General features: G+C 41.7%; 1 protein-coding gene across 3 annotated transcripts in view; it reads left to right on the top strand.

The window, feature by feature from the left end:
* pag1 (phosphoprotein membrane anchor with glycosphingolipid microdomains 1) overlaps positions 1-16,065 on the top strand; it is a 341,614-nt gene that overhangs the window by 253,682 nt on the left and 71,867 nt on the right. For all 3 annotated transcript variants that reach the window (XM_070890966.1, XM_070890961.1, XM_070890972.1), the window contains 3 exons: positions 372-423; positions 2,172-2,265; positions 2,717-3,243. In XM_070890966.1, coding sequence (XP_070747067.1) covers positions 372-423; positions 2,172-2,265; positions 2,717-3,243 — 673 coding nt within the window. The remainder of the gene's footprint in view (positions 1-371; positions 424-2,171; positions 2,266-2,716; positions 3,244-16,065) is intronic.

Consider the following 16,065-nt stretch of genomic DNA (forward strand, 5'->3'; position numbering starts at 1 on the left):
AACCTCATGAATGATCTGATAAACCTGACTCAGCAAGTGATTACAAACTTTGCATGCAAGGGACAATTGCCGAGGGTGCATTCTGGAGTAATGTTGATGGTTCTTTGCTTTTTTACATTTTTCTTTCCTAGCCCATAAAGTCTCGTTATAAAGTGGTTTGGGATCATTATTAGTATAGCTGATATGTTCCTGTTGTATTTTGTGCTATATTATGGAGCAGTCAAACAAGCACATTTCATTATAATATACATCACTTAACTGTCACGCATCAATCAGGAGTGAAGGGTCACTGCTATTAAAAAGAATTCTGTCTTGTTTCACATGCACACATATGTGATGATCTAATGATGCATATATCTTTCTGTTACCAGACCCGTGAAGACTCCCGAGCAGAATGGGGATAATGAGAATCTAATGAGTGTGGTACGTGTTGCACAATTAGCTGCTCGATGTCAAAATCTAGAAATGTACTAAATATCAATGTACATGGTCTCTTATTTATATTAAAAGTAACAACTAAAAATGAACTTATTGCTATGACATCCTTTCACAGGTAAGTTCTAACTTTAGTTTGTCTGGGTATTCTAGAAAAACTTTAATCAGAGTGGGCAACACTCCAGGAAAAAATGGAATTATCATTGTTTTGTTGGACCACATTTTCCAATGCCGTGGAGTAACGCAGATGCCACTTTTTTCTTCACTAGAAGCATACACTTGCTTTTCTTTTGTTGCTTTCTCTGAAAGTCACAATCAAATCACAGTGTCCATTTCATGTCAAAATTTTATATGTCAAAATTCTGTGGAACATTATGGCATGTAGGAAGGATTTCCAATCTTTGTAAGGCAGTGAGTGGGCCACATCTGATTAAGGATGCATTTACATCATAACCTTTATGGAGTGCAATACAGAAACTGCTATGTCCCAGTGCCAAAGTTGTACTGCAGGTGCACCTGAAATAGTGCTCTCCTTTCTCACCCCATCTCCTTCCTCACCCAGTCTCTTTCCTCATCCCCTCTTTTAATTTATAATCATTTTTATTTTTTCATTATCACTCTTCTATCTCTCTCAATCCATTCTTTTACCCTCTCTTTATTTTGCTTTCTGCACATGATTTTATATTGAATTAAATGTTCTAACTAACACTTCCTGGTTTAGATTCTGCGTGCCTCAGTAAGGACTCTTCGATCTGATTGGTTGAAGAGACATATTGCTGCTTGACCTGTTTACATAGGTCCCAGATGCCCTGTAGAGGATGCTGCACTGTTTTGACTGTCTGATGACAACATGTTGCAGTGTAAAAGCCCACAGAAATTCTGTGGGCAAGTGTAAGTGCAATGAATGACGAGTGCCGTTTATTTGCTGCTGACTTTAAAATCCAGGTCAATATATTTAATTTTTGAAAATTTTATTTTAAAGTTTGCCTTCATTTTCATTTCCTATTTTTAATTAGCTCTAACCAACATATCTTTCCCCAGCCTAGAGGGCAAGCAGGTGACCTGTGCCCAATACTTTGTGAGCATCACTTTTGGCTCGGTTATTCGAAGCAAAAGAGGAAACAAAATGATCACCATCCAATCTGTCTCCTCCCGTGATGACACACCCAGCCTCTCTTGTCTTTCCCTTGTGTCACAGATTTAATTTTAAATGTTCCATGTGGAGAATTACAACCATCTATATCCTACCACTCTGCTGAGTTGTGCCACCATACTACTGCTTCATATTTTTATTTTCAAAATGGTTAGTTTCTTTTTAAAGGAACTGTTTTTTTTTGTGGAACATAATCTGGCAAAATATTATTTCCAAGGAACAATTTCAATATTACAAAGCAACATATATCTATTAAAACATTCTCAAAATTGACAAGACTATGAACACAGGAATTATCTGGAAGTCAACCAGCTAAGTTTCTGCAATGTGAGATATTTTTCTTTTGTGTTTTTTTTAAAGACAGCTTATTCTCTTTAAAATGTTATAGAACTGGTATGGAGGTGGAATAAATCTTGTAAGGGAAAGCACCAGAGAGAAGAGAAGAGTCGTGTCCTTGTTGTAAACTATATTTCCAAAATACAGTTCGTTTTGCTTTTTTAAAGTAATAGCATTTTAATGTAGATCTTGGATTAACTTTTTTTTAAACCAGAACATGATACTGATATGCAAATATGTTTTACAGCCTTCAGAGAAAGAGACCAACAGTTATTCAGTCATCAGTTTTGGAAATGAGGTGCCAGCAAATGGTCACACTGACAGTCTTGCAAATGGAGATGGTAAGTCAGCAATTAATATTTAGTAACCTAGTGGCATTTAAAGTAACATTTTAATTATTTGGCTTGAAGCAAAGTTGCACACATTAAGATTTAATAACATAGTATTTTTTTCTTAAACTAATTTGTAATGGGGAGATTCCTGGTTATTAAAATGGATCAAATGCTCCATTTGGAAAATGTCACTTTAAAATTTCTTCATGTAGTTGTCAAAATAGATGGTTCTATTGTCATTGCCCAATATTCTGTTCATTTTATATCAAAAGTATCTCATTGGCACTTTTTCATTTGTTTCTTCTGTTCACTCTCGTCAATATAGTCTCTGTTTACATTTTTTTTATCTTGGTTGTTAGATCTTAGAGTAATTTTTACCCAAATGCAAAGAATTTTACATGCCTTATAGTAACATTGATTTTTAAAATGGAACTGTTGATAAATGATTTCATTTTGACAGTTCTTTCAGATGAGAGTGCAACTGTTCATTCATCTGAAGATGCATTGCCACCAATTGTAGCAAACCAACAAGATAGTTCTTGTAAGTCTTCAAAATGTCCTCAGAGTAGAGAACTGCCACAAATACCTGGGAATGATTCAGTAACAAACACAGAATCTACAGAAGTGACCAAAGGCAAGACCTCTCGTGGAGCATATGGCACCTATGAAGTGCTAAAGGACAGCTCTTCGCAGGACATAATCATTGAAGACTCTCTCTATGAAACTGTGAAGGACCTGAAAGATGAATCTGGCAGTGTGGCCAATAAAATTTATAGTGAGTCAGAAAATGCAGGTTCGAATATCATGGTACAAGGTCAAAATCATGAGATTGCTGACGGTACTGCAGAATATGCAACAGTAGGCAAGGTGAAAATGAATCAGCAGAGTACTTTCACAGAGCAGCTAATGATTAATGAAGATGATCCTCCACCACTTCCAATAAAGGAGCTGGATGAGACTGAGAATGTGGAGGGTGCAGATGCAGAGGTGAGCCATTTTGTTATTTTTTGTATCTCATTCAAACCTGTTTCTCCTACATTTGGTCTAGGAGGATCTGGCAAATGGCGTTTCCTCGTCTTAGTCAACAATGTTGTTGAAATAATGTTTTTAAAATTACACACACTTATGAATTTCGTTTCTATTTCCTCCATAAGAGTGATTGAATTATCCCATACCGATGCTTATTTTCCTTCTTGCTTTTAGATACACAACACCCAAAACAAAACTTTTACAATGTACCTTTATTAGGAAAATATTTTCATAATCAAATTTAAAGTGATTTGTATCTGGATATTATTCACCTTCATACTAAAATTCAAACAGTTTTTGAACTACAAGCTCGAGTCAGATTAATTTATAATCCTACAGTATTTAATAGCATGGGTCTTTAGTTTACCCAGCTATGATCAACCTTATGTAAATATAGGTATTTTTTCCAATGGACAATTATTTTTAATAAAGTGACTAGCAGATCTCAGTTGATGTTGCTTATAATGAGTTGGAGAATATTATAACGGGCGTTTTGCACCATGCAACACATAGCATATCATACTGCAAAGTGTAGCAGTGTATAAGGTAGCTGTCCCTTTTAAGGCACAAGGTCTGATTGCTATAAATAGATGCATCTTGAGGTCAATTAGAGACCAATTGCTCTTGGGCACAACCTCTGCTCACTCGGAAGGTACTTTCTGTTGCTGGAAATGCTTCTCCACATTGGCAGTTGCTTGTAAATCTTTGGTCCATCAAGAAGAAAAATTAAAAAGTGACTGTCTTGCTTTTTTATTTTCATTTCAATTGTGACAGAGCTTAAGGCTTGTAACCAAGCATGATACCCAAGTGTTGGACATCTCAGAACTCTTATATTCACAGTTGATCTCTAGTTGGGTTGCTCATGGGTCGTTCAGGACCTAGAGTACGGTTTGTGATACTGAGGTCACTGTCGGGATATGGCGATCAAACAGGTGATGCCGCTGCACCCAATCAGGTGAATGATGAGTATTCTATCACACTTCTGATTTGAGAGCTACTGTAGGGAGAAATTGTGGTGACTGGGGCTAAAGATTGGAACATGGGATAAAGTAAGTGGAGATAGCTATGGCAGGCAGGGCTTTAGGAGCAGAGCAGACTGTCCAGAATATGGCAGCAGAAGGTTGGTGCCACTTGGGATGCCACCGCCTTCATTCGCTTCCATCCTTCTCACCTAGTGCCACAACATCCCTTGGTGAATCGCATGTTGAATTATGTTGCAGCTGGCTAGATTGAGAGGCCGGCTGGCCACCATGCGAGAAAGCTTTGTGTTCAAGGCCACAGCGGGAGACCGGGGAATGGAAACGAGAGATCGCAGGAGGGAAGGGAGGGGGTTGCGTCTAAAGATGGCGGGGGGAGTGAAGAGGTCAGCTGATCACGAGAAGGGAAGCTGATTCTGGCAGGTATGTTTGGTGAGCTGGGGGAAGCAATCCTGCTCCTCCTGGCCCACAAGCAGTGCTGAAGAAGCATTTACCTGTTTAATCCGGCATTTTTTGACTCCCTTTAACTGCCGGTGGGTGGGCGGGGGGAGGGGAAAGGGAAAGTCTGTGCACCTGTCCTGGAGCATTGAAAGTTAACAAATGGACAGGTATTTGCCTAGATCCTCCTCCACCCCCTGGCCCCCTCCCAAACTCAGCATTTACCACGGCCAGAGTGGTGCAGCAGCCCAGCAGATCTACTGCCTTCTCCTAATTGGGAGCGTGGGGGAGGTCAGAGGGTGGACCCATGTGTTGTGTTCACAAAAGTAGAGAAAAATTAGTCTTTTGAGGTACAAAGGAGCTACCTGTTTGCATCTTCGGGGGTTTCAATACAAAGTCACCAAGGACACCTGGTGCCCACAGTGGGCGAGGAAGAAAGGGAGAGCATGGTGAGTGCCCTACCTTCCAAGTTCTGGTCAGGTCATTAAACTACTTTCTGCACTGCTACACCATCCTGGGCACAATGGATGAGGTACTCAGTGCCTCTGTCTACACCCTCCTCTCACTGACATGAGTGCTGGGATAACGGGAGGGGATTGAGTCGATTTCTTTAATTCCTTCAAAAAGGGCCTGCACTTCCTCATCTAAGAAAATAAATGCCCTCGTATTGCTGCATTTTTCCTATGCGTAAGTCATCTGTGAGAAGGGATAGGTTTGAGACAATTGAAACTCTGTACAGAGCTGTTTAAATTAATTGCTTAAAAATGTTGAAGACAGAGAGCCGTGTGCTGCTTTCCTGACTCACTCAGAAGGGGACAATGTTTTCTCCTCACCCTAACAGCATTGGTTCTGTTCCAATTACATTCACGTCTCATGCGGATGTTGCCATGCAGGAAATTCAATGTTTTCTCCTCACCCTAACAGCATTGGTTCTGTTCCAATTACATTCACATCTCATGCGGATGTTGCCATGCAGGAAATTCAAGGCCTGTGTGTTAGACTCTCTTAAGTCAGTTACCAGGGAGACCACAACAGCAAGCTATACAAGTTTGTATCAGAAATTAACTCTGCAGAATGTCTAACTTTAACTAGCTTTTAAACTTTGTATGCACAATGACTTGTCTAAAGTGATATCTACCACAATAGCACTAAACAAAAATTTGGTGCAAATGTAAAATAAGTATTCTTCGGATAGAGGGAAGGAAAAAACGAGAACCCCTACATTACAGTCATCAGAAATGAAAAGTCATTGATCCTCAATATATTACTCAGGAAGTTTTGGCACCAAAAGCAATTCTTTCATGTTTTCTGACAAGAATAATATGAAGGAAAAATATTCGTTTCTCTCATCCTATTATTACATAACAGCCATAATGCCTCCATATTATTACAACAGTATCGCAAAGAACAAAATTTAGACTCACCTATGTTGTTAGACACTGCATAGTGTTTTAACAAAGCAAGTTAGCCTGCAGGAGCAGAGTGCAACTACTCAAGGTCTTGTGGTGCAGTTATTTTGCAAATGTTTTCAGTTAAATATCTATACTTTAACCTGCTTTCAGACCTGTCTCTTTCTCATTTCCCCTCTCCCGAGTATTCCTCCTACATGTGTGTGTGTGTGTATTTGTTTTTAAAACAGTTGAAATATTAGATCTTTTCTATTTTGCTACAGGCTGCGAATTTCATACATAGAAGTTGCAACACAAACAGGCCATTTGGCCCAACCAGTCCACATGGACATTCACCATCCACATGAGCAAATTGTCCTAATCACAATACCCAGCCTGTTCTCGAATCCCTTCATCTCCTTTTCCTCCATCCACCTATCCAATCTAACCTTTAATGTTGACATAGTTTCTGCTTCAATTACTCACCATGGAAGTGAATTTCTCAGCCTCACAACTCGTGTGTGAAGAAGTTTCTCCTGCCCTCCGTTCAAAACCTCTTGCATTTAATCTTGTATCTGTCACCCTCGTTCTTGATCCCTCAACTGCTGGAACCAGTTTGCTTTCTTCTACCCTGTCCCATCCTTTCATGATATTAAACACTTCTATCTTAGTGTCTGTAATCTATATTCTTCAGTATTCCAATTTTTCAAGTAACAAGATGCAAAAAAGAATGTTCTCATTTGTGAATGATCACTTCTAAATCAAAATGCTTACTGTATCGTGTGTGATGTACATATTTTACTTTTCTTGCTGTATGAAACCTAATTACACTGCTAAAACTTAACAAAACACCTCCTGTGATCTAGTGCAGCTGGAAAGTTATAAGAATTACATTTTATATTGGTAGGAGACTAGTGGTTATGGCATTGCCTGTAAAGTTGGGCTGAGAACCTTATATAAATAGATTATGGAATGTTTACTGAGCAGTCTGAATTGTTTTATTTTGGTGATCGCGGAATAATCTCTGATTTACAATATACTGCAATAGCATCTCTAGCTAATTAGGAATAGTGTGATTATTAAGTGTATCATTGGGAATAGATGGTAAGTGGATTGGACACTGACCCGTCACTTCTGGTACTGGGTTTGAATCCAATCCAGACTGATGGGATGAACTTTGCCTTTGTCAGCTGGTGTAAGAGGAATGAAATGTAAAAGGGATTTTGGCAGACTTCATCTCATTCCTTACTGCCCCTAATTTGGCACCAAATTAGTAATCTTATTCAAAGATGTCAAAGGATAGCTAGTATGGGAAATAGAAAATGTCACACTGCAGCAGTGCGGAGTGCTCTTCTGAGGTGAGGACACTTCATTCTGTCTCTAGCCATGTGCTACCTAACCTGAGAGTGTGTGTTGCCATCACTGGTTATCTATTCCCTACCACAAACAGCTCTCACTTTGAAGAATGCACAATGCACACCAACTATGTCAGTTTCTTTTTAAAAGTGTGGTCATTGCAAAACATCTTAAATAGCTGCGGTAGAACTGAATGGCTTTTCTCAATGAGTTGAGATTGAGACAAAACAAAAGCAAAATAATGCGGATGCTGAAATCTGAAATAAAAATAGAAAATGCTGGAAATCTCAGCAGGTCAGGCAGAATCTGTGGAGCGAAACAGAGTTAACGTTTCAGGTCTGACCCTTCATCAGATGTGGAAAAGTTTTCCTTCACAGTTGAGATTTAGAATTGGGTTCAGATTTAAGTTGATATTTTAGGAAGCAAATTCTATACTGTCTTTTTTTTTTGGACGGTATTTTCTTCTAACTGAAGCAGCTCTATTTTAGTAAATTTGTGCTAATTTCCTCTGCAAAACCAACTGAGATTTAACCTGACACACACACGATGGGCCGAATGACCACCTCCTGTGCTATAATTATTATGATTTAATTTCCACTGCCACATTGGGGCAGTGAAGTGCTCCAAAATGTTAGATGGGGGGGGGAAATTCAATGAACAAATAAGTGCTTCAGCACCTATTTATTTTGATTCTTTTAATACTTACTGAGTGGTGCAATATATTTTAAATGTGTGTTGACTACTGCCCTACTGCACCGGATTAAAGATTTTATCTCAATTTCTTTACATGAAGGCAAGTCCCGTCAATGATTCTGAAGGTGTTCACTGAGCTCTGTTAAATACTATTGGCTGTTAAAGCTAAAAGCAGCAAGCTTTGTGGACCTATCCATCTCATGCTTACCTTATCAATCATATTGGTTGCATCATGATTTTATAGATTTCACTGCAGCATGTGATGATAAAGCCTGTTTCTACATTAAACTACTACAAAAATCATCATCATCATCATAGGCAGTCCCTCAGAATCGAAGACTTCTACTCTTAAAATGAGTCCTTAGGTGGCTGAACAGTCCACAGTCCCTGTCACAGGTGGGATAGATAGTCGTTGAGGGAAACGGTGGGTGGGACTGGTTTCCTGCACGCTCATTCCGCTGCCTGCGCTTGATTTCTGCACGCTCTCGGCGATGAGACTCGAGGTGCTCAGCGGCCTCCCGGATGCACATAGAAACATAGAAAATAGGTGCAGGAGTCGGCCATTCGGCCCTTCGAACCTGCACCACCATTCAATATGATCATGGCTGATCATGCAACTTCAGTACCCCATTCCTGCTTTCTCTCCATACCCCTTGATCATTTTAGCCGTAAGGACCACATCTAACTCTCTTTTGAATATAACTCTCTTTTGAATATATCTAACAAACTGGCCTCAACCACTTTCTGTGGTAGAGAATTCCACAGGTTCACAATTCTGAGTGAAGAAGTTTCTCCTCATCGCGGTCCTAAATGGCTTAACCCTTATCCTTACACTGTGACCCCTGGTTCTGGACTTCCCCAACATCGGGAACATTCTTCCTGCATTTAACCTGTCCACTCCTGTCAGAATTTTATATGTTTCTATGAGATCCCCTCTCATTCTTCTAAATTCCAGTGAATATAAGCCTAGTAGATCCAGTCTTTCTTCATATGTCAGTCCTGCCATTCCAGAAATCAGTCTGGTGAACCTTCGCTGCACTCCCTCAATAGCAAGAATGTCCTTCCTCAGATTAGGACGCCAAAACTGCACACTATACTCAAGGTGTGGTCTCACCAAGGCGCTGTACAACTGCAGTAAGACCTTCCTGCTCCTATACTCAAATCTCCTCATTATGAAGGCCAGCATGCCATTTGCTTTCTTTACTGCCTGCTGTACCTGCATGCCTACCTTCAATGACTGATGTACCATGACACCCAGGTCTCGTTGCACCTCCGCTTTTACTGATCTGTCATCATTCAGATAATCTGCCTTCCTGCTTTTGCCACCAAAGTGGATAACTTCACATTTATCTACATTATACTGCATGTGCATTTGCCCACTCACCTAACCTATCCAAGTCACCCTGCAGCCTCCTAGCATCCTCCTCACAGCTCACACCGCCACCCAGCTTAGTGTCATCTGCAAACTTGGAGATATTACATTCAATTCCTTCGCCTAAACCATCAATGTATATTGTAAGTAGCTGGGGGCCCAGCATTGAACCTTGCGGTACCCCACTAGTCACTGCCTGCCATTCTGAAAAGGACCCGTTTATTCCCACTTTTTGCTTCCTGTCTGCCAACCAGTTCTAGATCCACGTCAATACATTACCCCCAATACTTTAATTTTGCACTCTAATCTCCTGTATGGGACCTTGTCAAAAGCATTTTGAAAGTCCAAATACACCACAGCCACTGGTTCTCTCTTGTCCACTCTACTAGTTACATTCTCAAAAAACTCAAAGATTTGTCAAGCATGATTTCCCTTTCATAAATCCATGCTGACTTGGTCCGATCCTGTCATTGCTTTCCAAATGTGCTGCTATTACATCTTTACGAATTGATTCCAGCATTTTCCCCACCACCGATGTCAGGCTAACCTGGCTATAATTCCCTGTTTTCTCTCTCCCTCCTTTTTCAAAAGTGGGGTTACATTAGCTACCCTTCAATCCAAAGGAACTGAACAGAGTCCATGGAATGTTGGAAAATGACCACCAATGTATCTACTATTTCTAGGGCCACTTCCTTAAGTACTCTGGGATGCAGACTATCGGGGCCTGGAGATTTATCGGCCTTCAGTCCCTTCAATTTCCCTAACACCATTTCCTGACGAATAAGGATTTCCCTCGGTTCCTTCTTCTCGCTAGACCCTCGATCCCCTAGTATTTTCGGGAGGTTATTCGTGTCTTCCTTCGTGAAGACAGAACCAAAGTATTTGTTCAATTGGTCTGCCATTTCCTTATTCCCCATTATGAATTCACCTGATTCTGACTGCAAGGGACCTACGTTTGTCTTCACTAATCTTTTTCTCTTCACATATCTATCGAAGCTTTTGCAGTCAGTTTTTATGTTCCCTGCAAGCTTACTCTCATACTCTATTTTCCCCCTCCTAATTAAACTCTTAGTCCTCTTCTGCTGAATTCTAAATTTCTCCCAGTCCTCAAGTCTGCTGCTTTTTCTGGCCAATTTATTTGCCTCTTCCTTGGATTTAACATTTCCCTAATTTCCCTTGTTAGCCACGGTTGAGCCACCTTCCCTTTTTTATTATTACATCACACAGGGATGTACAATTGTTGTAGTTCATCCATGTGGTATTTAAATGTCTGCCATTGCCTATCCACCGTCAGCCCTTTAAGTATCATTCTCCAGTCTATCCTAGCCAATTCACGTCTCATACCGTCGAAGTTTCCTTTCTTTAAGTTCTGAATTAACTGTGTCACTCTCCATCTTAATGAGGAATTCTACCATATTATGGTCACTCTTCCCCAAGGGGCCTCGCACGACCAGATTGCTAATTAATGGGATGGTTTTCTCGATCAATATATCGAGGAACCAACTGGGGGGGGGCTAACTTAGACTGGGTGTTGTGTAACGAGAGAGGATTAATTAGCAATCTCGTTGTGCGAGGCCCCTTGGGGAAGAGTGACCATAATATGGATGAATTCTACATTAGGATGGAGAATGAAACAGTTAATTCAGAGACCATGGTCCAAAACTTAAAGAAGGGTAACTTTGAAGGTATGAGGCGTGAATTGGCTAGGCTAGATTGGCGAATGATACTTAAGGGGTTGACAGTGGGTGGGCAATGGCAGACATTTAGAGACCGGCTGGATGAACTACAACAATTTTACATCCCTGTCTGCGTAAAAATAAAAAAGGGAAGGTGGCTCAACCGTGGCTATCAAGGGAAATCAGGGATAGTATTAAAGCCAAGGAAGTGGCATACAAATTGGCCAGAAATAGCAGCGAACCCGGGGACTGGGAGAAATTTAGAACTCAGCAGAGGAGCACAAAGGGTTTGATTAGGGCAGGGAAAATAGATTACGAGAGGAAGCTTGCAGGGAACATTAAGGCGGACTGCAAAAGCCTCTATTGATATGTAAAGAGAAAAAGGTTAGTAAAGACAAACGTAGGTCCCCTGCAGTCAGAATCAGGGGAAGTCATAACGGGGAACAAAGAAATGGCAGACCAATTGAACAAGTACTTTGGTTCGGTATTCACTAAGGAGGACACAAACAGTCTTCCGGATATAAAAGGGGTCAGAGGGTCTAGTAAGGAGGAAGAACTAGGGAAATCCTTATTAGTCGGGAAATTGTGTTGGGGAAATTGATGGGATTGAAGGCCGATAAATCCACAGGGCCTGATGGTCTGCATCCCAGAGTACTTAAGGAGGTGGCCTTGGAAATAGTGGATGCATTTTCCAACATTCCATTGACTCTGGATCGGTTCCTATGGAATGGAGTGTAGCCAATGTAACCCCACTTTTTAAAAAAGGAGGGAGAGAAAAAACAGGGAATTATAGACTGGTCAGCCTGACATCGGTAGTGGGTAAAATGATAGAATCAATTATTAAGGATGTCATAGCAGCGCATTTGGAAAGAGGTGACATGATAGGTCCAAGTCTGCATGGATTTGTGAAAGGGAAATTATGCTTGACAAATCTTCTGGAATTTTTTGAGGATGTTTCCAGTAGAGTGGACAAGGGAGAACCAGTTGATGTGGTGTATTTGGACTTTCAGAAGGCTTTCGACAAGGTCCCACACAAGAGATTAAGGTGCAAAGTTAAAGCACGTGGGATTGGGGGTAGTGTGCTGACGTGGATTGAGAACTGGTTGGCAGACAGGAAGCAAAGAGTAGGAGTAAATGGGTACTTTTCAAAATGGCAGGCAGTGACTAGTGGGGTACCGCAAGGTTCTGTGTTAGGGCCCCAGCTGTTTACATTGTACATTAATGATTTAGACGAGGGGATTAAATGTAGTATCTCCAAATTTGCGGATGACACTAAGTTGGGTGGCAGTGTGAGCTGCGAGGAGGATGCTATGAGGCTGCAGAGTGACTTGGATAGGTTAGGTGAGTGGGCAAATGCATGGCAGATGAAGTATAATGTGGATAAAAGTGAGGTTGTCCACTTTGGTGGTAAAAACAGAGAGACAGACTATTATCTGAATGGTGACAGATTAGGAAAAGGGGAGGTGCAACGAGATCTGGGTGTCATGGTACATCAGTCATTGAAGGTTGGCATGCAGGTACAGCAGGCGGTTAAGAAAGCAAATGGCATGTTGGCCTTCATAGCGAGGGGATTTGAGTACAGGGGCAGGGAGGTGTTACTACAGTTGTACAGGGTCTTGGTGAGTCCACACCTTGAGTATTGTGTACAGTTTTGGTCTCCTAACCTGAGGAAGGACATTCTTGCTATTGAGGGAGTGCAAAGAAGGTTCACCAGACTGATTCCCGGGATGGCGGGACTGACATATCAAGAAAGACTGGATCAACTGGGCTTGTATTCACTGGAGTTCAGAAGAATGAGAGGGGATCTCATAGAAACGTTTAAAATTCTGACTGGTTTAGACAGGTTAGATGCAGGAAGAATGTTCCCAATGTTGGGGAAGTCCAGAACCAAGGGTCACAGTCTAAGGATAAGGGGTAAGCCATTTAGGACCGAGATGAGGAGAAACTTTTTCACCCAGAGTGGTGAACCTGTGGAATTCTCTACCACATAAAGTTGTTGAGGCCAAATCACTAAATATATTCAAAAAGGAGTTAGATCTAATCCTTACTACTCGGGGGCTGAAGAGGTATGGCGAGGAAGCAGGAATGGGGTACTGAAGTAGAATGTTCAGACATGAACTCATTGAATGGCCAAATGGCCTACTCATGCACCTATTTTCTATGTTTCTATGTTTTATGTTTAATCCTCTCTCGTTACACAAGACCCAGTCTAGGATGGCCTGCTCTCTAGTTGGTTCCTTGACATAATGGTCTAGAAAACCATGGCTTTGGTGCATCTCTCCTCCCAGGGGATTTGTAGGATCTTGCAGGAGGGCATCATTGGTGGTATTTCTCCAGCGACTTGAGGTGTCTACTGTACATGGTCCATGTCTCTGAGCCGTACAGGACGGGCGGGTATTACTACAGCCCTGTAGACCATGAGCTTGGTGGCAATTTTGAGGGCCTGGTCTTCAAACACACTTTTCCTTAAGCAGTCGAAGACTGCACTGGCGCACAGAAGGCGGTGTTGAATCTCGTCGTCAATGTCTGCTCTTGTTGATGAGAGGCTCCCGAGGTATGGGAAATGGTCCACATTGTCCAGGGCCGCGCCATAGATCTTGATGACTGGGGGCCAGTGCTGTACAGCGAGAACAGTCTGGTGGAGGATCTTTGTCTTACAGATGTTTAGCGTAAGGCCCATGCTTTCGTACGCCTCAGTAAATACGTCGTCTGTGTCCTGGAGTTTAGCCTCCGTATGTGCGCAGACACAGGCATCGTCCGCGTACTGTAGCTCGACGACAGAGGTTGGGGTGGTCTTGGACCTGGCCTGGAGATGGCGAAGGTTGAACAGGTTTCCACTGGTTCTGTAGTTTAGTTCCACTCCAGCGGGGAGCTTGTTGACTGTGAGGTGGAGCATGGCAGCGAGGAAGATTGAGAAGAGGGTTGGGGTGATGACGCAGCCCTGTTTGACCCCAGTCCGGACGTGGATTGGGTCTGTGATGGATCCATTGGTAAGGATCACGGCCTGCATGTCGTCATGGAGCAGGCGGAGGATGGTGACGAACTGTTCGTGGTCTCTGAAAAGGAGGAGGATGCTCCATAGACCCTCACGGTTGACTGTGTCAAAGGCCTTTGTATGGTCGAAGAAGGCTATGGTTGGGAAAATGTTGGAGTCCATTATTAAAGAAGCAGTAGCAGGACATTTGGAAAAGCAAAATTTGGTCAGGCAGTGTCAGCATGGATTTATGAAGGGGAAGTCATGTTTGACAAATTTGCTGGAATTTTTTGAGAATGTAACGAACAGGGTGGATAAAGGGGAACCAGTGGATGTGGTGTATTTGGACTTCCAGAAGGCATTTAACAAGGTGCCACATAAAAGGTTACTGCACAAGATAAAAGTTCACGGGGTTAGGGTTAATATATTAGCATGGATAGAGGATTGGCTAAATAACAGAAAACAGAGTCGGGAGAAATGGTTCATTCTCTGGTTGGCAACCAGTAACTAATGGGGTGCCGCAGGGATCAGTGCTGGGACCCCAACTATTTACAATTTATATTAACACTTTGGAAAAAGGGACTGAGTGCAACATAGCCATGTTTGCTGACGATACAAAGATGAGAAGAAAAGTAATGTGTGAGGAGGACACAAATAATCTGCAAAAGGAAATAAACAGGCTAAGTGAGTGGGTAAAAATTTGGCAGATGGAGTATAATGTTGGAAAGTGTGAGGTCATGCACTTCGACAGAAAAAAAATCAAAGAACAAGTTATTATTTAAATGGAGAAAGATTGCAAAGTGCTGCAGTACAGTGGGACCTGGGGGTATTTGTGCATAAAACACAAAAGGATAGTATGCAGGTTCAGCAAATGATCAGGAAGGCCAATGGAATCTTGGCCTTTATTGCAAAGGGGATGGAGTATAAAAGCAGGGAAGTCTTGCTACAGCTATACAGGTTATTGGTGAGGCCACACCTGGAATACTGCATGCAGTTTTGGTTTCCATATTTACAAAATATGGAACTTGCTTTGGAGGCAGTTCAGAGAAGGTTCACTAGGTTGATTCCAGAGATGAAGGGGTTGACTTATGAGAAAAGGTTGAGTAGGTTGGGCCTCTACTCATTAAAATTCAGAAGAATGAGAGGTGATCTTATCGAAGCGTATAAGATTATGAGGGGGCTTGACAAGGTGGATGCAGAGAGGATGTTTCCACTGATGGGGGAGACTAGAACTCGAGGGCATGATCTTAGAATAAGGGGCCGTCCATTTAAAACTGAGATGACGAGAAATTTCTTCTCTGAGGGTTGTAAATCTGTGGAATTCTCTTCCTCAGAGAGCTGTGGAAGCTGGGACATTGAATAAATTTAAGACAGAAATAGACAGTTTCTTAAACGATAAGGGGATATGGGATATGGGCAGCGGGCAGGGAAGTGGAGCTGAGTACATGATCAGATCAGCTATGATCTTATTGAATGGCGGAGCAGGCTCGAGGGGCCATATGGCTTACTCCTGTTCCTATATTCTTATATTCTTATGTTCTTATGCTGTTCACTGCATTTTTCCTGCAGCTGTCCTGCAGCTGCGAAAATCATGTCCGACCTGCTCCAGTTGGAGCATTAATTTGTGCTGAGTTGTTAACCCTGCTGGTCCATTTGGTTGTTTTAGATTTGAGAGACTTAAAAAATTAATGACATAACCTGGTATCTTCACAGAAGGCACCATGGTTTCTCTTGCATTACTAACTGTGGTTGTTGCATTTTTGATTTAAAGATCCCTCCCATACTGTTGATGTTTCTACTGAGTGGTAATCAGGTATTTCTGTATTCACTGCCAGAGTAGAATGAATAATGAGGGATACGTGCAGTGCTTTAATAATTACTCAGGACCCATAACATCGTTCAGGGC

This window comes from Pristiophorus japonicus, chromosome 1 (genome assembly GCF_044704955.1).
Source record: "Pristiophorus japonicus isolate sPriJap1 chromosome 1, sPriJap1.hap1, whole genome shotgun sequence".
Lineage (NCBI taxonomy): Eukaryota > Metazoa > Chordata > Chondrichthyes > Pristiophoridae > Pristiophorus > Pristiophorus japonicus.